At 45.9% G+C, this 25,271-nt stretch overlaps 1 protein-coding gene across 1 annotated transcript in view; it reads right to left on the reverse strand.

Moving 5' to 3' along the window:
* TMEM131L (transmembrane 131 like) overlaps positions 1–23,407 on the reverse strand; it is a 127,141-nt gene extending 103,734 nt beyond the window's left edge. Inside the window, exons 1-3 of the mRNA XM_079770256.1 lie at positions 23,238–23,407; positions 22,465–22,535; positions 15,826–15,869 (exon numbers count right to left, since the gene is read on the reverse strand). Of these exons, the coding sequence (XP_079626382.1) occupies positions 15,826–15,869; positions 22,465–22,535; positions 23,238–23,361 (239 nt within the window). The 5' untranslated portion in view covers positions 23,362–23,407. The remainder of the gene's footprint in view (positions 1–15,825; positions 15,870–22,464; positions 22,536–23,237) is intronic.
* Positions 23,408–25,271: the final 1,864 nt, after the last annotated feature.

Raw genomic sequence — 25,271 nt, forward strand, 5'->3', positions numbered from 1 at the left:
TGTTAGCAACTGTGCAGAAAAACCAGTATGCTTGAGCATTCTTAGTTTTAAAAATTAACATTTTAATTTAATTTCTAAATAAAAAGTTTAGGCTACAAAAGGAATACATACTCAGTATAATAAAAATCGTGGCAAGCAGAGTCAAGTTCAGGACTTGTCCATATGGTGCTTTTGTACAAGGTTGAGTAAGACGCCCCCTCTGGGAGGACACAGCACCAAGGGCAAAGGGCCACAGGTCGGCCTGGCAACGCTGTGTGCAGCGCCATAAAGTAAGATGCTCAAGTCAGCCTCGCCCCTCTCCCTGAAGGCCAGAACAGACTTAACTTTTCAGGGCTTCAATTCCCAGGAAATTGTTAGGGCTTCAATTTTTATAATAATCAAAGGCTAGTCCTGGCCGGTGTGGCTCAGTTGGTTGAGCGTCCTCCTTTGTACTGAAAGGTCACTGGTTCGATGGTCAGGTTGCAGGTTCAGTCCCCGGTCAGTCTGAGTGAACCGATACAGGAGGCAACTGATCGATGTTTCTCTCTCTCTCTCTCTCTCTCTCCCTTCTTCTCTAAAATCAATAGAAACATATTTTTTTAAAAAATTAAAGGCTAAATATTTAATAGTAAGATGTGTCTTAAAGCCTCTTAATCAAGTTTCTATTTTATCTATACTAATAAAAGCCTAGGTGGTCCTCACGCCCTCAGGCGACGCCTTCACATCACCACAAGATGACCGCCACAAGATGGCCAGCAGGGGAGGGCAGTTGTGGGCGATCAGGCCAGCAGGGGAGGGCAGTTGGGGGTGAACAGGCCAGTAGGGTGGGGGGAAGCTGGGGGCGATGGGGCTGGCAGGGGAGGACAGTTGGGGGCAACCAGGTCTGTAGGGGAGGGCAGTTGGGGGTGACCAGGCTGGCAGGGGAGGGCAGTTGGGGGCAAGATCATGCCAGCAAGGGAGGGCAGTTGGGGTGATCAGGAGGCAGGGGAGCAGTTAGGTGTCAATCAGGTCGGCAGGGGAGTGGTTAGGGGGTGATCAGGCTGGCAGGCAGAAGCAGTTAGGGGCAATCAGGCAGGCGAATGGTTAGAAGCCAGCAGTCCCGGATTGTGAGAGGAATGTCCGACTGCCGGTTTAGGCCCGATCCCTAAACCGGCAGTCGGACATCCTCCGAGGGGTACCAGATTAGAGAGAGTGCAAGCTGGGCTCAGAGATACCCTACCTAGTGCACGAATTTCGTGCACTGGGCCTCTAGTAGTAAAATAACACGTGCTAAGGGCTGCCAAATATATTCAAGACTAGACATTATGAGAAAAATACTCCAAAAGCTATAGAAGTTTTAAAAAGCTAACATACTAGAATAGTAACTAATAACTTTTGGATATTAAAAGTCTTTATTTGGGGGACCAAAAAAAACCTTAAAAGAAAAAGTACTCGACAAAAAAAAAAAAAAAATAGCACTACTAAAAAGTAACCTGGAGATTCAACTATGCAGAGTGGGACAAAAGTAGGTTTACAGTCATACATATGGAAAAGAATACAGTAACTAATAAATAATAATACAAGAATAGGATAAATTGTGTTTCATGTACTCACAACTGTAAACCTGCTTTTGCCCCACCCTGTATTAATGTACACTGAGGGCTTTTTCTGTTACAAAATAAATGCGCACACCATACAAATTGGAAGAAAAATGACTAATGTGACAAAACGCTTAAAGCTGTCCCTAAATAGACGTACAGGAATAAAAATGATTTCCACTTGAATGATGACAGAGGAACAGAAGACTGACATGGACCACTGAGAAAACCGTAATACAAAAGCCTGGGTATCTAGTTCCTTATGATTAGCACCTATAATCACCATCTACTTGATCAAAATTCCTAAAGGACAAAAAGAAAAAAAAAAAAGCCTGCAATCCAGATGCTAGGAGATTTTTTTTTTCTCTTCTCCCTTTCCTCACCAGTTTCCGGCTCCATTTACTTCCCGCCTACTCCACCTTCTCTCCTTTTATTCGTCAGCGGTACAGGTGGGCACCTCTCCTTCTCCAGTTTCCCCTTGTAGCCCCAATTCAAAAGCAGAACTACAATATAAATCATGTGTGTTTACATGACACAGGCCTTTCACTCAGCAAGGGGCCAGGTCACCTGATATCTGTGTGTCCATAGCCTAGTCCATGGCCAAACGTGTTTCTGAACTCTCAAGGCCAACACCTACAACACATCTCTGAACTAGGTTTTGTTTTTGTTGCGCTTGTTTTTATTTACTTTTCAGGTTTTTGTTTTTTTTTTAATCGCAGAATTTCGGTTTCCAATGAGGATCAACACAACTTCAACGTACCCCAGGATAACTTTTAGAGGCTTAGGCGATTCGAGATGACCTTCCTCCTTTCATTATGGTAAATGTGGCGAGTAAGAAACCCCTTCCCAACTACCTACACATACATTCAAATTAAAACGAAGCCTGAATTTACAACCCAGGTTAAATGGATTAAAAGATTAGGGAATAGAGAGCAAGTGTTTTCTCCACCTCACTTTCACATTTCAACCTCAAATTACCTTAGCCCTCTAATGACTAGAATAGTCACTGTGAAGGCGCCTAATTACCAGGAATTACACCAACCGTAACCAATTTCAAGATCACAGATCAGATTTTCCCAAAACATGAATCTGCTAATTAAGTTACATGAAAGTCAAGTAACAGGCAATTTGGATGTGACATTTATCCACCTGAAAGTAGACTTATAGGTGAAGTACTAAACTTCACAGCAGCTAGTCCTATGGTTAGCACTATTATACACCTGGATAATTGCAGTTAAAATACTGTACGTGGAAGCAGAAAGAGACTAACCTGGATTCAAGCATTTCCAGGAAACACCAAAGGATTCTCCCACCCAACCAATAAATGGCTCCCAGGATTTGCTTCACCATGAGTCAACCCACAGGTCTTCATCTGCTAAGTTCAGAGTGGGAATGAAACAAGTTTAAGGTACACGGACGCCACACAACACACAGAGCCTGGCAGCCGTCTCAGCGGCTGTGTTTCTCTGAATTCTAATCAAAGGCGTGTGGTATGATTGATTTCAAGGCTTTGCCCGTTTGCTAAGCTTCAGTATACAGTATACTGACATATTCCTCCATCTTCTCACTTATTTCCCACAAGAAAAAAAAAAAATGTCACAAAAGAAAAAAACAACTGCCCCCAGAGCTCACAATTTTGTGTGAATAAAACAAAAGCTACCTTGGATATGCAAAGAAGTAACTTAGAATCAGAAGCCATTCGACCAAAAAGGCCAGGTTCAACGGGTTGGTAGTAAAACCTGTGGGGTCTGCAACTGCCCTTGAACTCACACTCCAAAGAAGCAGCGGACCTCTACGCACTGCTAGACGTGAAAATGCACAGAGCACCGGCCCATTACCAAAGTATTTCCTAGCAGCCCCAGGGTTGGGGGAGGGCAGGGAAAGGAGACGAGGGGACCCTCACAGGGCTTACAGATGAGTTTCCATATGGTTTGGGCTGCATTATATCCCTTTAAAAGAATATACTGAAATCCTAACCCCCACGGCCTCAGAATGTGGCATATTTGGAAATAGGGTTGTTGCAGACAGAATTATTTAAGATCAGGCCATACCGGTGCAGGGTGGGCCCCAAACATGGCTGGTGAAGATGGTCATGTGAAGACATGGAGATACACAGGGAGAACGCAGTGTGACGACAAAGACAGACACCGGAGTGATGAGCAGAAGCGACCAAGAGGCGGGGAAGGATTCCCCCTCCAGGTTCGGAGCGAGTGTGGCCCTGCCCACACCTTGCTTTCAGACTTCTGGCCTCCAGAACTGAGACAGAATAAATGTCTGTGCTAAGCCACCCACTCTATGGGACTTCCTTATGGCAGCCCTAGGACACTGATACCCCACACCTGAACTTGGGTTTATGCCTCTTGACCTCCTTCATCCTGACCCCTCAGTGGGCCACTGCTCCCACTGCACCAAGAAAGAGCCACAGAGAATCCCCAGTCTGTGGTTGGGCTGGGGAGGCCTCTCCGCTCCAAAGGGTCACATGACAGGCTCAGCCATCCTAGGCCCCTGTCCCTTCCCTCCAGCTCTGGCCCTAACCCCGGGAAGCATTGCAGATCCTCCTGCAAGCATCTCAGACCGGAGGCAGGGGGTGGGGGAGTCAGGCAAGATGTGGAAGTTCCCTTCAGTGTGGGCTGTGCCCACACAGTCACCCAGTTTCCCACAGAATTTTTAGAACACTTCTTTCAGTTTTACTTGAGTAACATCTTTCCACATCCCCAACAACCCCCCTACAGACTCACACACTCTTTCTCTTTCTCTCTCTCTCTCTCTCTCTCTCTCTCTCTCTCTCTCTCTCTCACACACACACACACACACACACACACACACACAGCCACGTGCCCAGAGGGAACTGGGCCAGGAGAGAGATCTGTATACACACACCACCCTGTACTGTGAGTGGACACTCCCATCCAGTAACTGAGACTTTTTGTTACTGGGCCAAGTTTTTCCACCAGACTCACTTCCCCTATAATGAGTGGATTATCCCTGAGAAAGTTCCTCAGTTCTCCCCTGGAAGCTGACCTGCAATGGCCTCACCCACCTGTTGACCAGGGATGCCAGGGCATGGTGGACCCTGACGGGTGGCCACAAAAGCTCAACCCGGAACCCTACCCCCATCCCCATAACCATGCCAGAACTCTCTTTAGAAAAATGGGATCCGCCGGCTGAAACTTGATAACATGAAAAGAATACCTACGTATTCCAGGTTTGCTAAAATCCTGGGCGGGTGAGCTGAAAGCCAACCTCTGTCTCCCAATCCCACCCCCATGGTTTTGCCTACAACACCATTTCTGCCTCTCATTATTTAATCTTCAACCAAAAAAAGTCTTTTGTAAGGCATCTAAGGACGCCTTACCCTGGGACGAATGGTTCTCAAACCTGAGCTGGCACCAGAATCACCTGGAGGGCTTGTTAAAACAGATCGCGGGCCCCGCCCCTAGAGCTTCTGATTCAGTGGCCCTTGGGTGGGGCCCCAGAACTGGCCTAACAGGTTCCCAGGTGGTGCTGATTCTGTGGATTCAGGGGCTTTGAGAAACAGTGCCCTACACCTCTCATTCCTCACTCAGCACAAGTGACGAGCTTGTCACTCAGTACCAGGCACTGCTGCTGGCCTGCAACCCCGTGCCCACCCACCTCTCCCTCAAGGACACAGTCCTGGCATATTCAGTGAGCACCACTCCCTGGCGACTGGGGCAACCCGGCACAAAGCAAATCCCAGGGGTCCCACCACGCCCTAGGCAGGGAGTGGTTCAAGGTGAGGATGGACCTATTTCTGGCCCACGACAGAGGTTCTTATAACCTGCCTTCGCACGCTCAAGAGGGAGGACTCGAGACCGAGAGGCCTGCAGTCCTCCCACAACCTTGAGGGCAGCTGGGCAGCACCCTGAGCCAGCGGAACAGACAGGTGGGAATAACCTGGCCGCTGACGCTCGCTCACCTGCTGAGTAAACCAATCCAGCACCACCCTGCCTCCTGGCTTCTTGTGAGGTGACATAACACATTCTTTATTGGTTGAGTGGGTTGAGTCAGGGCTTTCTATTACTTGAAGCTGACAGTATCTAATCACAAAGCAAAGGGAGCTAACCGGATCACACATCCGCCCAAGGACTGGAGGCAGCCTCTCAGCACCCAGCGCAACAGCATGAGGTCCACACAAAATCCTGTAATGACAGATGTAAAGTTTCCAGGTCCTCTCAAAAGCATGTCGGTGGGTAAGCAACACTTAGAAATGAAGCATCTGCCCTGGCCCGCGTGGTTCAGTCGGCCCAGGCACCACAGGGTTGAGGGTTCAGTTCCCCGTCAAGGGCACACACCTGGGTTGCAGGTTCAATCCCTGGACCATGTCTGGGTGCATGCAGGAGGCACCCAATCAATGTGTGTCTCTCACATCGATGTTGCTATCTCCCCACCCCACCATGCCCCCCTTCCACTGTCTCTAAAATATTAATGGAGCCCAGCCAGGTGTAGCTCAGTGGTTGAGTGTCAAACCAGGAACCAGGAGGTCACCAGTTCGATTCCTGGTCAGGGCACATGCCCAGGCTGAGGGCTCGATCCCCACTGGGGGATGTGCAGGAGGCAGCCGAACAATGATTCCCTCTCATCATTGATGTTTCTATCTCTCTCTCCCTCTCCCTTCCTCTCTGAAATCAATAAAAATATATATTTTTAAAAATTAATGCAAAAATATCCTTGGGTATGGATTAAAACAAAACACAACTAAAGAATCTATCTAGCACACAGGTTACTGAAGACCCCACTCTGGGTCTTTCTTACAAGAGCCATGCCCACCTTCTTCAGGAGTTTGCTAGGAACCATATAATGCTAGGGCTTATTAATTCATTTGCTTCCACACATCAATCTTAGACTGAGTCTCCTACAAAGAGCAGACGATCAGCATGTGTGACTGGGAAAATGGTTTTCCAACCTACTCCGGTTTGGATACCAGGTGGACAAGTGTATCTGGAGAGAAGACACCTCGGAGTCCGTGCCCATTCTGCCACTTCGTAGCTCTGTAATCTTAAATGGTTTTACCTTTGTGAACTTGTTTCCACATCTATAATGGGAATGTGCACCTGGTTACCTAAGGACAATGCATGGGAAAGTACTTTATAAACAAGCAAGTATAACAGTAGAGCAACTACTTAAATCCAATTTTAATGGATTAACCAGATTAGCATGGCCTGATCTTAACAGATAAAGATTAATCATGATCCCCGAAGAATTACTTCACCAAAAATTAATATTACATAATCTGCCATGACTATTAACTGGAACACTGTCTGGATGGTTCTTTAAACCAGACTTCACCTATTATCAATCACTTAGTGGCAGCCAGAGGAACCCACATCCACAAGGTAGCACAGCCCTGAAGCCAACCTTGGACAAGGCATGCCATCGATATGAGTTACTGACTGGGTCCATTTGCACAATGGTCAACTTGGGAGGCCACACGCAATGCCTCTGCTTTTACTGAAGCTATTCTCTGGGAACTACCTTCAAATGCATCCGTGGGTTTCCTTGGACATTTCAAAGGTGTCAAATCATCTTTCCTATAGAAGTTTAGTTTTAGGCCGACAGCCACATGTCCCTCAGAGCCATGTTTTCTGAACGAAATATCTGAATAAGCTGGGCAAAAACAACAGGAATGGCGCCAGACCAATTGGTGTGTGTATCTTATAGAACAGAAAATAATGCCATGAGGCCAATATTCCTGAAACAAGAATTTTAGTAAAAGATTTTTGGAAGAGAAGAAAAAAAAAGAAAAGAAACAACCAATGAGTAATTATTCAATCATGGAAAATTCTCAGTAAATTTTTGAAATTTTCAATTTCAAAGCATTTTCATGCTCACAGCAGACTTTTTAAAACTACATCCCCACTCCTTTGGGAAAACTACAATAAATAAACAAGACTTTTCCCTGTACTATTTGTAAGTTAGTTACAAAGGCAATCCTAAAACAATGGTTTCAAAACCATCTTTATTGAGCACAACATCTGTGAAATACTGTCTAGACTACCACAGTAAATATTCTTACATGTGTTGGGGGGGACTCACTCTTACTCTCGAGTCATATTTCATGTGTGGAAGACTGTAACAACAAACTAATAATCTGATGACAGTTCCTTTAAAACTAAAGTAACAAGCTCCCAGGAGACCCCATTATCTTAATACTGGTGTTCCTCGACAGAGGGTACTGCCTTGGGAAATTATATTTCTCCTTTGAACCTTGAAGTCCCAAGCTCTGCCACCTTCTTCAGCAATGAGAAGCTGGAGTCACAACATGTCCAAACCCCCTTTACAGAACTCGTCAGTAATGCTGCCAGTACACTGGTTGCCTCTTATCACGATATAGGATCAAACCTGCAACCTTGGTGTATCGGGACATGCTCTAACCCACTGAGCTACCCAGTCAGGACCACCCACCCTCTTCTCTCACTCTTGATGGTGCCTTCATCCATCTGGAATAAGCTTCTCACAATCTTTTGTGCACTTTTTAATAACCATGTTGTCACTCCATGGGCACGTCTTCCCGGGCTGTTGAATCTGCCTCGCTCTTTCTTCAGGATATGCGCCTGATTGAATGGATTCCATGGAGTTCCTTTAGTGTGACCTACTGTGACGAGCAGCAATGGTCAGTCAAGCCACCCAGCGGCAGTCAGAATGAAGCCGGCCGAGAGTCAGACATTCGGCGTCCAGCTCAGCCCCTGCTCCCCTCAGCAATCCCTCGTCCAGGGAACATGGGAGTCCTGGTGCTGGACACCCCACACCTCTCCAGGCTGCAATTCCACTTGTTTGGCCCAGGAATGTCAATCTGAATGAAGTGCTCTGCCTATTTTATTCTAGATTAACTCTTCACAATCCACCTGAAATGATTCAAGTTGGTTCAAGCATCTTTTTCAATATGAAGATACAAATTAGCACACGCCTAACCGCTCCAGAGTCTATAAAAAGATCTATCTAGGAAAAGTAAAAATTTCAACGAAAACCAGAATTAGGATTCTCATCCTATTATACTCTTTTTCTCACCGGTTCCAATGGAGGCCTGAACAATGATAGAAATGTCAAAAGCTTCTTCTAAAAATTTCACAGCCTGGAAAACCCAACAAGGCTTTTGTGGCTTGAAAACGATTTTAATATATACCGAGAACCCTGTTTCAAAGCTTGTATTCTAAGGAGAACTGCTAAGTTATGAGATCTATTACAGTCGGAGGAAATTCACGTTGCACTGTGAGGGCCGTGAAGCCATGAAGGCGTTCACTGTGCAGCCCTCAGGGGCCATGCGACCAGCAGGAGGTAGCAGGGGCCACACCTAGAGAGAGCTACAACCCATTCCCTTTCAAGACACACCAAGTGCAAAAACCCAAGTTAAAAACCGCAGCCCCTCATACCAATGTCAGTGCTGTGGTTTCAATGGCAAATACGGTTTGTGGGCTTGGATCTGAAAAACATGTCCTAAATTTAAAAATAGAAGCTTGCATCCTTTCCGTTAGCAGCTCTTCACCTAGGTGTTAGGTCCTAGGTTAGGTGCTGGGAAATCAGTGGCTGGAGACTCGGACAGGAACCCGGGTATCCTGGCAAAGGCCATTTCAAAACAGAGGGGTAAGTGCCCTGTGCAGGGAGACACGCGTGGTGCTGTGTGGAGTCAGGTGAGGGGGTTGGCCAGGCAAGAAACGAGTGTTTTGCGGGGTGGGGAATCCTGAGAATGAGGGGAAGTGAGAAGCAAGAGAAGGCAGGCTGAAAGAGGTGAGCCTCCAACATTACAAAAGGCCTCTGTGCCAAGCTCAGGCCTCTGCACTTCATCCCGCATGTAAGAAGTGCACAAAAGGCTGTTTGTGGGAGGAATGGCAGGACAGGATGTATGGTTAGCATACATGACTCGAGGAGGAATGTGGAGAACAGGCTGGGGCGCTACACCAGGAGGCAGGAGACCACATGAAGAAGATGCAGCCATACCTGATGATCTGCTGGTGGTGGGGAGTGTGAGATGGTCGCAGCTTATGCAAATGAACGCTCCCGGGCGGCCATGCGCCAGGAGGGGGCTGTCTGAGGAGGAACAGTTGGGGGAAGGGCAGATAGGACCAGCCCAACAGCTGAGTTGAGGACACACTAATCTAGCAGCACCTGAAGGCTAAAGGGAGGTCTGTCTCTGTGGGCACCTGAGCAGGTGAGACCCTGGGCAGAGGGCACACTCCTAGCTCAGGTTCCTCCTGTGGGTTAATTACATAAAAACCCAAGAGGGTGGGTGACATCCCCTAGGGAAATGACAGATGGGAAGAGGAGACGGTCCGCAGTGGAATCCTGGAGAGGTATGTTCAGGTTCAAAAGGTAAGATCCTATCAACAGGTCAAGACCTTGGGGTTGTGCTGAAAACACAGCTTCGGTTTCTGAAGGGGAACAAAGTCAAAAGCAGGTCCAGTCCCTGCGCGGGGGCTGAGATCCCCTCCTCTGCCACAGGAGTGTTTCCCTAGAGATTAGTCACTCTTGTCTGCAGTTACATCGTTCAGTGTGTTGCTGAAAGGTTAACAGGATTCTCTTCATGTTCTGACTCTCAGGATCTGCCTTGAACTGATGTAAACAGTATCAGGAAAGCACATTTTGCTGCTGTTGCTAATCAGATAAAAGCACCGTTAAAAAACAAAACTGCCACAGACGCTGAGCCTAGCCACTCAGTATTTATGACGTTTATATAACCATTTTTAAAAGCTGAAATAATATTCTATTCATACATTGCCAATGCTTAAACTTTTCACATTCTAACAAATAGATCCCAAAAAGGCTTATCGGAGATATGCCCAGAGAGCCAGCCAAGCTTCCCAGAGAGGGTTCAATTCTAGTAAGAGCTGAAGTCAGCTTTCATTTGCTCTCATCACGCATCCCCAACAGCAGCCTTTCTTTCTCAGCAAAGCAATAGATCACTGCTGATATTTGAGAACACCCAGGAGGAAAGTGGGGATGGAGAGGAAAGAGGGAAGAACTTTTTTCAAATATTGCTCTTCTGGCTTTCGACCAACTACAATTACACAGCATTAGCAGAAGATGAAATCAAGATAATATAAACAAAATCTTCAATGAGGCCAATTACCCTGAAAGCTTTCCCCAACTGTGTCTGAGATCACAGGCAGCTACTCTAGAACCCTCCACCCCAGCATGAACAGTGAGTGTCTGCTTCTGGCCCACTCTGGGCAGTCTGGGGGGGTGACACGGAGCCTGTTCATCATCGAGATCTCCGGTGACAGATGTCAGTGCTGCCTCCACTTTCCTTGGGATATACTGAGACTCTTTCTGTGGTCAAATCTATCCTCCATATGGGTCCTCTCAGAGGCAATGCATTCATTCTGTGCGGTTCGTCAGTGTTGGTTCTACGGACGTCAAGTCCATCCTAATATCATTAAGAGTTGGCACTGTAGAGTAGTAATTAAAGTGAAAATCAGAAATGTTTGAAAAATGTGTAAGGAGAAACTCATTACTTCATAAATATAAGATTAAGGATAAAGGACATTAAAATAGCAGGGCAAATCTAGTATTGGACTATAACCCAAAGTATAAAATAAATATCCAGGAGTCTATAGCAATGTAAATGACCAAATAAATACATAAAGGAGAATAGACAAACCTCCCATACAAAAGGAACCTAAGAAATGTATGCAGGGAGAGCTTAATTCCACTCAATGACTTGCTCCACAGAGTAGGGCATGGGAAGAGGTGGAACAAACAGTAACGTCACAGACAAACCTGACAAATAGTACCTCAGCCAGGAGACCAAGTCACCATCAAAGTGACCCATCATGTTGCTGGCAGGCATGTGATATGTGATGAGAATGGCAATTTATACCTGAGGTCTTCCTCACCAAACCCGGAACCCCGATTAACCACAAAGAAAAACACGAGACAACCCCAAACTACGGGGCATTTTACAAAATACCTGACCAGTCCTCCTCAAAACTGTCAGGATTTCAGAAACAAACCTGACAAACTGACAACCAAGAGGATCCTCGGAGGCACGATCACTGAAAGTGAGGTGGCATCTAGAGAGAATGGCTCCCTGGACAAAAAAGGGGCATTCGGGGAAATCTATGGAAAACCAATAAAGTGTGGGGTTTGGTTCACAGTACTATAACAATTTTGGTTTCTTGGCTGTGACAAATGTATCACAGTCGTGTAAAACGGTAATATTAGGGTAAACTGTGGGAGGGGTATATGGGTACTCTCTTACCATCTTTACAGCTTTGTATAACTCTAAATATATTCTAAAGCAAAAAGTTTATTTTAAAAGTAGCAAGAAGAAAAAAAAAAGCTAAAGGAATTCATCATCACCAAACCAGCATTACATGAAATGTTGAAGGGTACTGGAGGAGGAGGAAGAGGAGGAGAAGGAGGGAAAAGAAAAAATATTAACAATAAAATGGCAATAAATACATATCTATCAACAATTAAATCTAAAAATAAATGAACAAAGAAACTAATGAACAAAATACACTGATTAATAAAATAGAACCAAAGGCATGGAAAAAGACTGAAGAATTTCAGAGGGAAGGGGGGAGGGGCAGGAAGAGATTAACCAAAGAACCTATATGCACATATGCATTGCCTATGGACATAGACAATAGGGAAGCGAAGGCCTGGGGCGGGAATCGGGTGGAGGGGGCAATGGGTGGGGGGTGGAAAGGGGACATCTGTAAGACTCTCAACAATAAAAATTTAAATAAATAAAAGTAGCAAGACATTACATGAGCTTTGGGGGTATTAAATTTTTCATTTAAAAGAAATCGCAACTGCACAGTAGGGGTAAATGAACAAACAGTAAGTACTTGGGGGATGAATTTACTATCACAGGTCATCACACTTACAGACATCCTTCCTTGAAGAGAATTCCAGAACCTACACAAAGAGGATTTTCTAATAGCAGCATCCAACTCATGTCATGATCTTGTCTTTACGCATAAAAAACAAATCTCAACCGAAAAAAGCCAAAAGAAAACAAAGAGGCGTGGAAATCAAGTTGAAAGAAAGCAACTATGGATAAAGTAACAGTAAAATACTGGAATATCTGATATCAGGAAGATTAAAATACTATATAAATCGGTGTTGGTCAAACTGTGAATTATGATTAAGGTGTTTTAAAATTAAACTCCAGGGCTGGCAACTGGCTTTTTTTTTTTTTTTTTTTTAATGAAATAGAAAAGTCCTGGGGATGGATTGTAGTAATGAATACACAACATTGTGAATGCCCTCAATGTCACAGAACTGTACACTTAAAAATGGTGACCTGGCCGGCGTGGCTCAGTGGTTGAGCTTCGACCTATGAACAGGAGGTCAGGGGTTGCAGGCTCGATCCCCAGTGGGGGCCCTGCAGGAGGCAACTGATCAATGAGTCTTTCTCATCACTGATGCCTCTATCTCTCTCTCCCTCTCCCTTCCTCTCTGAAATCAATAAAAAATATATTTTTAAAAGGTGAAAATGATAAATGTTGTATATATTTAACCACCAAAAAAAAAAGAAAGAAACAGAAAACAGTATACCACAGGTAGTAAGGGTAAGCACTATTGTATAAATAAATAAGCATGCATGTACACATTCATACATCCACAAACAGGCCTTCGGGTAAGCAAGTAAAAAGAAGTATCATGATGTAAAAAGTATTTCTTACCACAAGTCACTGTCAAAAAGTTTGGAAGCCACTCTTCTAATTCACTGACACAATTCTCCCTCACCCCACACCTCCACTCTGATAATCTGACACTGTGTCAAAAGACCGATAAGGATAAAGTCTACTAATACTTTTTAGTGGGACAGGAAATTGGTGAAAAGAAAAGAAATGAATTCTAATTAATGAAAAAAGAGAGAACTGTGTTTGAAAATGAGCTGAACAAACTCCAAATCATATGCCACCAGGCTCTCTAAGGCCGGCACACCCACCCCCGGAGATGCAGCCAGGCCTTCCCAGCTCAACACACATCATCACCTGCCTACCTGCCAGCTCCACTTGGACGTGTCCTATCAAGTCTGAGATTCCTAGGAGACAACCAACCAGACATCCTGATTTCCCTCCCACTAAATCCTTTCCCATCCCAGTCATCATCTCCCCAGATGCTCAAGCCAAATGCCAGAAGCCCTCCAGGACTTCTCTTTACCCCTCCCTCTCCACATCTGCTTCAGTAAGTAATGGGTCTGTTCCACCCCCCAAAATTCATCTCAGAACGTTGCATATCGCTCCACCCCCACTATGGGCAGCCTAGCCTGAAACAGCATCCCCATTCCTCCTCACCTTTCCTTGGTCCCATTTACCCCAACAGGATTGTGACAGGCTCCGACCTCTGCCCCATAGATGCAAGCTATCCCCCACTGAAAATGTTATGCTGGGCTTAAATGGTCACTAGGAAGTTAATATTGCAAATGTCGGCATTTTTTAAAAATAAAACGCACAATCACTTTTTAAAATATATTCAGTGAAATCTAAATACCACTGCAATAATATCCATCATCTTCCATTTTCAAAAATTGCACAGATGGGCTTTCCTATATTGCTGGATATTTTCTCAAAGAATTTTAACCTAATACACCTTTATGTTCAAAGCCTTTTGCAACAAAATCATGGGTATAGATTGAAAATTTGTTTGTTTGTTTATAATTTTTCTGTGACCGTAAGGTCTAAGTGTTAAATTTTTTTTCTTCTGAATTATCGTATTTTTATTAGTATGCAATTGATCAAACCAAAAAATTTAACTATTTATGTATTTTTTACAGATTTTGATAGGTAATTAAGCATGTCAAATTCTATTGAAAAATGCATCCTTTCCTGAGATAGATAGAACAGCCTCCATCCCCACCCCCAATTAGCTCATCTGAATATCTCTTACTACTAGGATGAGGTAGGTTAATCAGCATCCATTTTATCTCATTTTCCTTGTCTTTTTTTTGTCTTTTTTTTTTTTTTCTTATTGTAAGCACTGAAAACGCTTGTTCACATAAATAGATGTGAATGAAATGAGCTTTGGTGGAGCGCTATCCCTATATACTCTAAGCTCCCTAGATGTTTTATCCAAAAATCACAGAGATCTATCATTAAAAATAATTTCTGATCATCTAGCAACTGCAGTTTGATTGGGTCCTCCTTCAATTTTGTTGAAAGTCAACATTTGAAAACTATCAGAGAGTTACAAATGAATTTGCCATCCTATCAGAGTGGATCAATCACTTTCTCCTGACCAATACCAGTAGTTCAGATTGCTCCTTTGTCTGCCCAAGATGAAGCACATGGTAGGATCGGGGCTGGGTGAGAAGGCTGCTTTTCTTTTGTCAAGTGGAGAAGGAAAAGTTGCAACCTCAAACAGATCAATTTTTTGAGAAAATGTGGATGTTGGGGATCCAAAATCCGATTCCCTGGAAGTCATCCCTGTGCCCAGGTACCACTGAGTCTTCAAGTGCCTCCAAGGGACCAGATATCCCCATTTGACAACTGACTGAGACAGCCTCATAATGAAAATATTCTCTTGTAAATGCAGTTGACACCATTCAATTACTAGCCCCTGCTTAAAATCCTTTAATAACTCACTTCACATATTTAAAAAAATAAAACTCAAACTCTTTACTGTGACCTCTAAGGTCCTCCCACATCTCACTATCACCTGGCCTTCTCCAAGTTCCTGGATTACTGCTGTCAATGCTTCCCACCTCAGGGCCTTTGCACCTGCTGTCCGCCCCTGCCCAGAGCACGCGCCCTCTACTTGCTGCATGGCTGCTCCTGCACATCCTCCAGACCTCAGTTCAAATGTCGCCTCCTAAGAGGGGCCTCACCTGACTACCCCATCCAACTCAGTATTCTCTATCACAACAATCTCATTCTTGACAGTTCTTTTAACAGCATAACTATTTTGTTTTGTTAACAGTAATGCTTGACTCCCCCACTACACACAACACAGGTCTTGTTCAGTGTTCTATGGCTAGCATAAAACCCAGTACAGTGCATGATGCTCAATAGATGTTGGTGAACAAGACGAAGGATGTAAGCATGCCATGGGAAAAATGAAGTTGGTAGAGTGTGTGTGTGTGTGTGTGTGTGTGTGTGTGTGTGTGTTTTAACAGCTTTCTGTACAACCTTATTTTCAAACAAGGCTATATTATTAGAGAGTACAAATACCCCAAATGCCAACGAGAGAGGTACATTACAGAGAATATTAAGTACATAAGCATACACTTATCCAAGACTTCAGATAGCATCCAAAGTGGGCAGGGCGATTTAGCAGGTATTCGCTGCCATTTTTTTCTTACCTCTGTTCTTGAGAACGCTCCTCCATATCCTCTTCAGAATCACCCTATCGAAAAAGAACACGCTTTAGTTTTCTCAAAGGAGCACAAAACCTCCAAAAGGAAGAGTTCTTCAGGTCTCACAGGGGTGATAAACTCTGTAATGAATGTCTAAAACCCTGCCGACACACAGCAGGCATTCAATAAATATTTACTGAAAGAAAGAATAACTTTAGTACGGAGACTGCTAAATCGCCAAGTGATCCCTCACGTACTCATTGTAAGCACTTTACCTGTTTAAAATTACAGTCTGAACATAACCTCAAAATTACTTTGACATCACTTCTCTCCAAAGGCATTTTTTAATGTTTCCGTTTAATCACACAAGATGAAGTTTATTAATAATTAAAGTTCCCAAATGTAGAAAATGTAATGTTTCACTCAGAACACTTGATATATTTTGACATCAAGGTAAGAAGGCTGATAAATGTTGTAAGTGGCATAAAATCACTCAAAAGTGATTCCAAAATCTTCTCCCAGACTTACCATCCAAAAATCTGACCACATGTGTCATGTACCAGGAGGTTTAAAAAAAAAAAAAAAGCCTCTTGAAACAGAAAAGAGGGCAGATCCAATTAAATGCTACACTGAAACTTGCTGCCAGGGTTCTTCAGGAACACCGACCCTTCCTGTTCCTCCAGCTTCTCTCTGACCCCTGGCTCTCCAGGTAATACTGCCTGGTGCCCTCTTCCGCACCCCAGCCCCGCACCGCACCCGCACCCCCTCCCCCATCCCTGCCAGTCTCCTGGGCCCAGGCTCCTCCACACAAATTCCCTCCAAATGTTAATCCACACTTGAAACCATGGGGCCCAAATCCCCATCTCCAGCACCAACTTCTCCCCCAATCACACGTTACAGATACTCGGTGAATGCCTCCTCCCTCTTTCCCCGGGAGCCAGGACTCGCATGGTTTTAGTCAACACAGCACATGGGAGGTACTCCACCGCGTGTGTGGGGTGAACTAATTCACAGCTCCAGCCCTACCGCCAGCTGCCTCCAGGATGCGTGCACTTTGTCTCCCCAGAAACAGTCACCAACATCAGGAATACCAACACCAGGGCCCCTGCCAGGCGGCTTCTGTTCTAACTGGTCTCCTTCGGTCAAAGACACCATGACTCTCCTTGACCCTCAGGCAAACCTTAGGGTCACTACCACACTGCTCTCCTCCCCTCACTCCAACCACAATGACCCACCCACCCAGGCCTGCATTCCCACCACCGATGGGGCTTTCTGCTCTGTTTAAGACATAATAAGCCTTCGATCCCTCCTGGGAGTCACTGTGAGGCCGATCTTCCTCAACATCAATCACTTACCACCCACAGGATGTGGACCCAGCATTCAGTGTCACTGTGCTACTCTCTGCTCAAGAACCTCCCATGGCTCCCCAACTTCGAGTCAGATATATTCCAAGCTCCTTAGCCTGGAAGTGAGCGGTTGTCAATGGACCTTGACATACCCACCACAATCTCTACAGCCAGGCTTTCGCAGGGTCTCTGGGCTCCGGGTTAAAACATCAGCATAAAACACTCGGAACCTTCACCCATGTGAGTGAGGCTCTGGGCTCAGCCCCAATGCAGATCTCTAACAGACTCCCCATACAATCTGCTCCTCCTCTCTCCCTTCAGTTCCTTCATTTCAGCACGTGATTGTTATCTCGGGGTATTACCAGCCTTATCTCGCCAGCAACACCAACCTCTCAAAAGGCAGGGACCAAATCCTGTAATCTGCTCCCTCCACCAGAGGCAGGGGTAGGGGTGGGCAAAATGGGTGAAGGTGGCCAAAGGGTACAAACTTCCAGTTAAAGAATAAGTAAATCATGAGGATATAATGTGCAACATGGTGACCATGGTTAATAATGCTGTACTGCATATTTGAAAGTTGCTCTGAGAATAAATCTTAAAAGTTCTCATCACAAGAAAAAAATTTGTGACTATGTACCAAGACAGATGTCAACTAGACTTACTGTGGTGATCAGTTTACAATATATACAAATAGCAAAGCATTATGTTTTACACCTGAAACTAATATAATGTTTCAATTATACCTCAATAAAAATGTTTTAATAAAGATAATTTAAAAATCCTAGTGGATATGACTATTTTTGAAAACTTCATTAAGCAAATTTTTCTAAATCAAAACAGAACCTGAAAATTATTTCCCTCAGACCCAGGAACTTTATCACAATAACACTTTCCTGGCCAGGCTATGCTAAAACTCATACAATGCTGTAGTGGCCAAAAGCATGGGCTCTGGAGCCAAACACCTCGTGGGTTCACATTGCACCACTGCCACTTTCTCAAGGCCTGGGGCAAGCTATATGATGACTTGGGAGCTCCATTTCCTCACCTGTAAAATCAGGTCTTCCTAATCCCTACTTCTTAGCATATTAGCACGAGATAATACACATAAAGTGCTTAAACAATGCCGGTTAGTCTCCAACCCGTGTTAGCTATTATTTTTTATATTGATAGTGGAAGTAGATTAAAACAAAAATAAATCTCTATGACAAAGAGATTTCCAAATACCCGTTAATGATTTGCTGACTGGAGCAAGATGCCATTACATCACACAGTACCTGAGATAATGAAGTCTCATAGTCAGTGTCCCAGTTCCTGTTTCACTTTCTGTCAATTTCCGTTATCTACTCTCACTCAGGCTTAAGGGGGTACATTTAACAAGACATGAGACTTTTAAAGGCAGGTCCCAGGGGCCTCCGTGTGCCAGGCCCCCTGCGAGGTGTTTGCCAGAGGAGCAGGGGGCCTACCATCCCAGACCAGGCCAATGAGCATCTGCTTCATTGGTTCCAGCTGCTCCTACTCGGCACCCAAGTCTGCAACCTAACCCAGGGAATCCGGAGGGAGCCTTCTCGTCTCAGCCAAGGCTGAAGGGATTAAAAGAACACATTCAAGATTGCCCTTCCAGCTTCTAGAACTGATACAAAAATGTGATTATTAAACAATAATAGGAAACCAAGGCTTAATGCATTTGGCCTGCCATCTTTAGAACTGAATACCCTATAAATTGGGGAACTGGACAACACAGAGACAACTGCCTCTCCTCTCCCAGGAAGAACTCATGGGCTACTACTGAGTGCCTACTGCATACAGAACATTGTGGCTACACTGGGGCAACCAGCTTAGAAGCCCAAAACCCTCTTAAGGAGAACTAAATTAGGGCAACAAGACAAAGCAAAAAATCCAGACACTCAAGAAACTCAAAGAGGGAGAAATGAAGGAGCCACTGCCACGTTAGGAGTCAGGAAGGACCGTTCCTGTTCAAAGAGCAGGGCAATAGCACCAGTGCTCTCATTCAACAGAAACGTATTGGGCCTCCTCAGCCAAGACTCGGGCTGAAGTAAGTGTCCCAGAGGACTGACAGGAGCAACCGTCAAGGTCAGAATGAGGAAGGCCCCGAGGGCCAGAGCAGGTCAAGTAGATGGCAGGGAATCACAGAAGGTTTTTGACCTTGAAGGCGAAGTAAGAAGTTGGGCAAAACAGTATCTTGCACACATGCAATTACTTCTTGCACATGCTATTTCTACACCACCACCACCACTTTCGATACACGTGGTCACATGAAGCAAAGTCAAAGGAAAGGACAAATTCTGTAAACCTAAGAAGAAAACCACGGTTTTTTCCTTCCTTCTCATTATCGCAATGGATAGTTTCTATCTTCCTACACCAAACTATTATACAACATAAAAGAGCATATAACAAAAAGATATAAATAATACAATTTATCTGTACAACTGGAGGGCAAAGAATAGCCCTGAGCTATCTGCACAGCTCAGCCCCTTCAAAGCAGGAAAGCTGTTCCATGCTCTCCAATGACCGAACCATTGGAGGACAGGTGGATACTGCCAAAGTAACAGGTAGCATATAGTAAGTGCTTACCCAGTTCCATTATTACCCCCATTTTGCAGGTGAAGAAACTGAGGTCAGAGAGGTGAAAAACGATGGAGCAGGGAGTCAAATCCTGGAAAGCTGGCCAGAGGGTCTGGCAGTTTAAAACAATGCAATTATTATATTTGGCTTTACTAATGATGCATTACTAAAATTCTTGATCACTTAGAGACCCATTAGAAAACAAAAGGCCCAATGAACAGAAAACATTTCCAAAATAAATAACTGTATAAATAACTAGTGTTGGCAAATGTATTTGATTTTTAAATGCCACATCTTCTGATGCTCCTATTTCAACTATAATTTAAAAAATTTAGCTTCTGAAGCCATCTTTGGGTCTTCCTAAGTGAAAGGAACCCAATCTAAAGCTAAGTAAGCAGAAAACCCTCAAATTTAAATAACACCTATAAATGTTATCTTTCCGTCGGCCTCCATGACACGCATGAGGAAGCTTTTCTGAAAAAAATTCAAACTACTTTGAGAAGAATTCCCTAAAAATAACTTTCTTCAGAACTCTCTGCAGTATTTATATACATGTAAGATACATCTATACTATATGTGTGTATATTTATGCAGTTTTGATATATATATACATACAATGCAGTTTAAATAGATAACTATAGATAGATCTGTATCTTTCCTCACCCCACCCAGGTATATGCAGGATAAGTCCCTAAAAGAAACTCATATAGAGATGAAGTATTTAGAAAATTACTTTGAATACCAGTTTCACTTTCACTACAGCTTTCATTAAGGTAGCTTAGCTATAAATGCTTCTATAGTGAGTACTCCAGAAAGACAGCTCCTAATTTCTAAGGCTTTTTTTTTTTACCAAAACAAAGTGTAGTATTACACATACAAGCAAAACCAGACATTAAGAATTTCATAAAACAATGCCTGAGCCTATAATAAAATCCTATCAGAGGCCTGTCACTCCCATCTCTCAGCAGAGTGACTAAAGCTTCAACTGATGCCAGGACCAATCAGAGCCTATCCTTTCCTTTTCCTCGGCTTCGGTGGGCTTCCCACTCTAACCAGTAAGAGGCAGAGGCTACAAGTGAGTGAAAAGGCAAATGCATATAGCCGTACACCAGGGCTTCTCCACCGGGGCACTTCTGCTCCCCAGGGACACTTGGCTACTTCTGGAGACACGTTTAGCTGTCACAGCTGCGGGGGAAGAGAGGGCGAGGTGAGTGCCACTGGCATCTAGTGGGTAGAGGCAGAAATGCTCTGACTGCTTGACATGCTCCAGGGCCCAGGACAGCCCCCCACCCCAAAGAATCCTCCAGGGCCCAGGACAGCCCCCCCACCCCAAATAATCCTCCGGCCCAAAATGTCACTCATGCCGCTCCTGAACAACTCTGATCTATACAAACAGAACTGTATTTTTTAACACTAAATACTTCAAATGTTAAGTGTGGTTCTCTCCGTAGGGTTATGAACCGTTTCTGATTTGTTCATTTTGTCTTTCGGTATGCTTCAAACCTTCAACAATACACATCTGTTATTTATAATCAGGGAAAAACTGCATTTGGGAATAAACTTTTAAGATGAAGGCAGGCTATTTGCTCCCCATCCTGCTGGGGCTTTTCCTCAAAGGACTGGTCTTGTTCAGCCTACTGGCCTTAGGGCAGGTCCAGAAAAAAAGTTCCTCTAAAAATCACCTCTCCGCCTCGAAGCTGTTATTTATTAGCCCTGGTTAAAATGAATATTCCAAATATCTCAAAACCAGCACTCTCGATGCTTCACATAGGAGGGAGAAAATTGAAATGTAAAACTGCCCAGCCTGGCCGGTGAAGTTAAAGCTAGAGATCCTGTTTTTCTAAACAGCCACAAGAGTCAGCATAGAACCAAGTGCTGCCACCAATGTGGCGGTAATGAACATCTTAAAAATTGTGGCACACCAGCTGAATATCCCCTTATAATTCAAACCACTTCTCCACAAAGGGGGGAAATGTGCTTGGGGTCACTACTGTCCATGCTGAAACGCAGTCAGCAATATTATATTTAAATGTGTACATCTTCAGTCAGTGAGAATTTCTCCTGCAAGTTAAGCCTTAAACACAAAAGCTTTGCAGTACTGTGTCTATTGCGGCAGTAAAACCCTGTTATGATGCCACAAATTCCAGTAAAATGTTACTATTTATCTTTCCAAATGCAATCCTTGTATTATATGGGGAGGAAACCCCAAACAGGAAATTCAAGTTGTATTCTAACAGGAATTAAAAGCACTGGGGGGGGGGGGGGGATCCAAGATTACAATCCTTTAAAGTCACATCTTCATCCCAAAGCTACTTAACAATAATGGCAAGTACCATCTCTAACATTTCTGAAATCAATACTCCTGTTGTCCTCACGCACACAGCACCAGGTCGCTTAAAGAACAGGGCACACGTCCCTCGCCCCCCCAGGACCACAGCTGGGCCAGGGGCCCGCCCTTCCCCTCTGCACAGCAGGCCCGGCCCTGCTGAGGTGGCCTCAGCTCCCACCTCCTGAACTTGGGGCAGGCGTGACTCACGCCCTGTCACATGGCGCAGGCGGAGGCTGGGAAGGCCACCGTTGCCAGGTGTTCAGGCTTGGCCCGACCGTTTATTTGCCTTGCAAAGTGGCTCGAGCGCCTGTGCCCCTGGGGGGCCGGCGGCCTCCCGGCCTCTGCACACTCGCACACCCACCCCCGGCCCTGTCACCTGATCGTCCTCACCTGAGTGGGCAACAGGAGTTCCCCTTCTTCTGCCTGCCACAGCTCCACCACGTTCGGCAAGGGCTCGATCGCTACACGAACCAAAAAAAATACACCGAGTTTTTAATGCACGGAAAAGAAACGCTTCCTGTTTCCCTACCGTCCCCTCTGCACCCGCCTCACCAAAACAAGTCTCCCTTTCCTTCTCAAAGCGGAGGCCACCCGAGAAGGGAGCCAAGGCTAGGAACACAATGGACGGGTGTAAGCCGGCGGTCCCTGTGACAGAGAGGCGACAGCTAGCAGGGCCCGCGGGGTCTGGTGCTGGGGGAGTGATCCGAGGCCGCCCCGCGGGCTGCCCTGCGCTCGCATCCCGCAGCATCTGGGGCGGGCATCTGCAGGATGGGTCCTGGGCGGCCAGGCTCGGGAAACAAAGCTGCAGGAAGCCGGGCCGCGGCGGGGCCCTGGCGCGCGCCACACAAAGCGGGGGCTGCGCCTGGGGTGCTGGGGGGCCGCGCACAAAGGCTCCGGGGCGCGCGCGGCTAGCGGTCCGCACGGTCCCCAAGCCCCGCGACTTCCCAGCTTTCTGTTTGCATGGGGGCGGGGAAGGCGGGAGGGGACGCTGCGGTCAGAAAATGTTACCGGCCAAGAATTGCGACCGCTTTCCTTCCTCCTCCTGCCCCTTTCCCTTTCCTCCCCGCGTCCTCTAATAGATTTCAGCAGTTCCCTACAAGAAAGAGAAGGGGGTGGGGGGGCAGGGTGGAGAGGAAAAGCCAGCGGAGCGGCGCAAAGCTGACCTTGTCCCTGCGCCCCTCCCGGGCGACAGCAGGGCAGGAGGACCTGGAAGACGCCCAGCAGGAGGTTCACGGCCGCGGCGGTGCGGCAGTAGCAGCCGGGCTGCGGGCGTCGGAGCCCCGCCATGCTGCTGCTCGCGCTTCCCTCGGTGCTCGCCGCGCTCGCCGCTCGCTCGCTGGCGCCCCGGCTGCCTCGCCCCGGGCCCGCCCCCGCCGCCCGCCGGGCCCGCCCCGCCGCCGCCCCCGCCCCCGCCCTCGCCGCCGCAGCAGCTGCTGCTGCAGCTCCAGCCCCGGGCGCGCCGCTCGCCCTGCGCGCGTGTGTGCCACAGATAGGGGGGGACGGAACGCGGCGGGGTGCGGGGAACGTGGACAATGCGGACGCCTCGGCCGCGGGCGCCCCGCCCCGGCGCACAGCACAGGGCTGCGAGTCTGCCCAGATCTGCGGGGCGCGGGCACTTTCTGCGGCTGTGACTTAGAGCTGCCGGGAGGGACCGTCGCCAAGCGCGATTTCAACCTTTTGAGGGGGGGCGGAGGGGGCTTCGCTTTGTTTAGGCACAGGCGGGTTATTGCCCCTCGGCAGGGGGGCGACGGTGGGTGGTGGGAGTGAGGAGTCGCCCAGCGAGAAGCCTGAGACAGGATATTAGTGGAAATAATGCAGTGGTTGTCAGGAAACGCGAGTGCAGCCACATGGCTACTGCCAGTTCTGCAGCGAGGATATCCGGTGGCTGCGAAGTCTGTAATTTAGAATAAAAAGAGCTCTCCCAAGACCCGAGAGGCTGACCTCAGCGCCGCGTGGCGGTGGTGCGCCCGGCGCCCTCCGTGGAGACGATCCAGCTTGTGACAGGTGGGGAAGCCTCTTCCTAGGGGATTTATAGCTTCAAAGATCTTGCAAATGCTCCCTTTCGGATTCATGTTGCAAAATTCAGCCAGCCTCTTCTGCAACATGGTGGGGGTCGAGGACGTGGTAAGTTGCCTCTTTCTAATACTAACAGGATAATAGAAGCAATGCTTGGAAATATATTTTCTAGCCCTATTTTTTGATGCTTAGAATGGAAAACTACGTCTGGGATCTGAGATCTCCTTTAATATCATGCAAAGATTTATTCAGGAATCTATTTGCATCACCTGGGAGTATTGACAATCTTCAGATCCCCCACCCCCAACCCCCATTCATTTGCTGCTTCCAGAGTAGCTTGTATGAAATTCAGAGAATATGAGCAGTGTAGAATAAAGAAGGAAAGTGACCGGGGCACACCTGTCTGCTTACGTTGATCCTCTACTTAATTGCTTCTGGTGCCTTACAGTCTAGACAATGGAAAAGCGGTGGTCAAATAGCAGGACGGATGCCGGAGGACTAAACCAATTAGAATTCTCTCTCTCTCTAAAGGACATAATACAGTACTGCAAGCCCAGTCTCACACTATGTCTGGACAAAGCTCTAAACAAGGTTAAATAGACTAATTGCCGGGCCAGTCTGCTTATTTCCTTAGCGAGGATCTCCATTCCCATTCCAATATGTCCACTTTTTCTCTTCATGTCATTCTCTAGGTTTGTATTTGCCCTTTGGATCTGAAGATTCTCCATGGTGTTCAAGGGGCCTCTTATGACAAGAATACTTGCACAGCCCAATTAGGCAGTAACTGCCTCTTCCAAATTTGTTTTTAAATGAAAGTTCTCTCATTGGCCTGGTTATTTACAATATGTATTTTTAAGACCTGTTATGACTATACTACTCAGAAAGGAGAACAAGCAAAAACGGATGGCCTAATAGGTTTTACTAAACAGGCTGAATAAAACGTCGTGGCACAAAACTTTTTTACTAGCTTTTAAATAATTTTACTTTTTTACTACAAGTCTTTCCCACACCAACCAGTATCACAGAATCAGTGGAAATGACTTAAAGATAGAGAAAAAATTGCTGTGGCCCATGTATAAACACAGCTCTAGTTTGTTCTCCTGAACCTTTTAAAGGCCTGCTTGATTTTCCAAGTTGTGGCCTTGTGGACTTTGCAAAGTGGGTAATGCTGTTTGACTGTT

This window comes from Cnephaeus nilssonii, assembly GCF_951640355.1.
Source record: "Cnephaeus nilssonii genome assembly, chromosome: 5".
NCBI lineage: Eukaryota > Metazoa > Chordata > Mammalia > Chiroptera > Vespertilionidae > Cnephaeus > Cnephaeus nilssonii.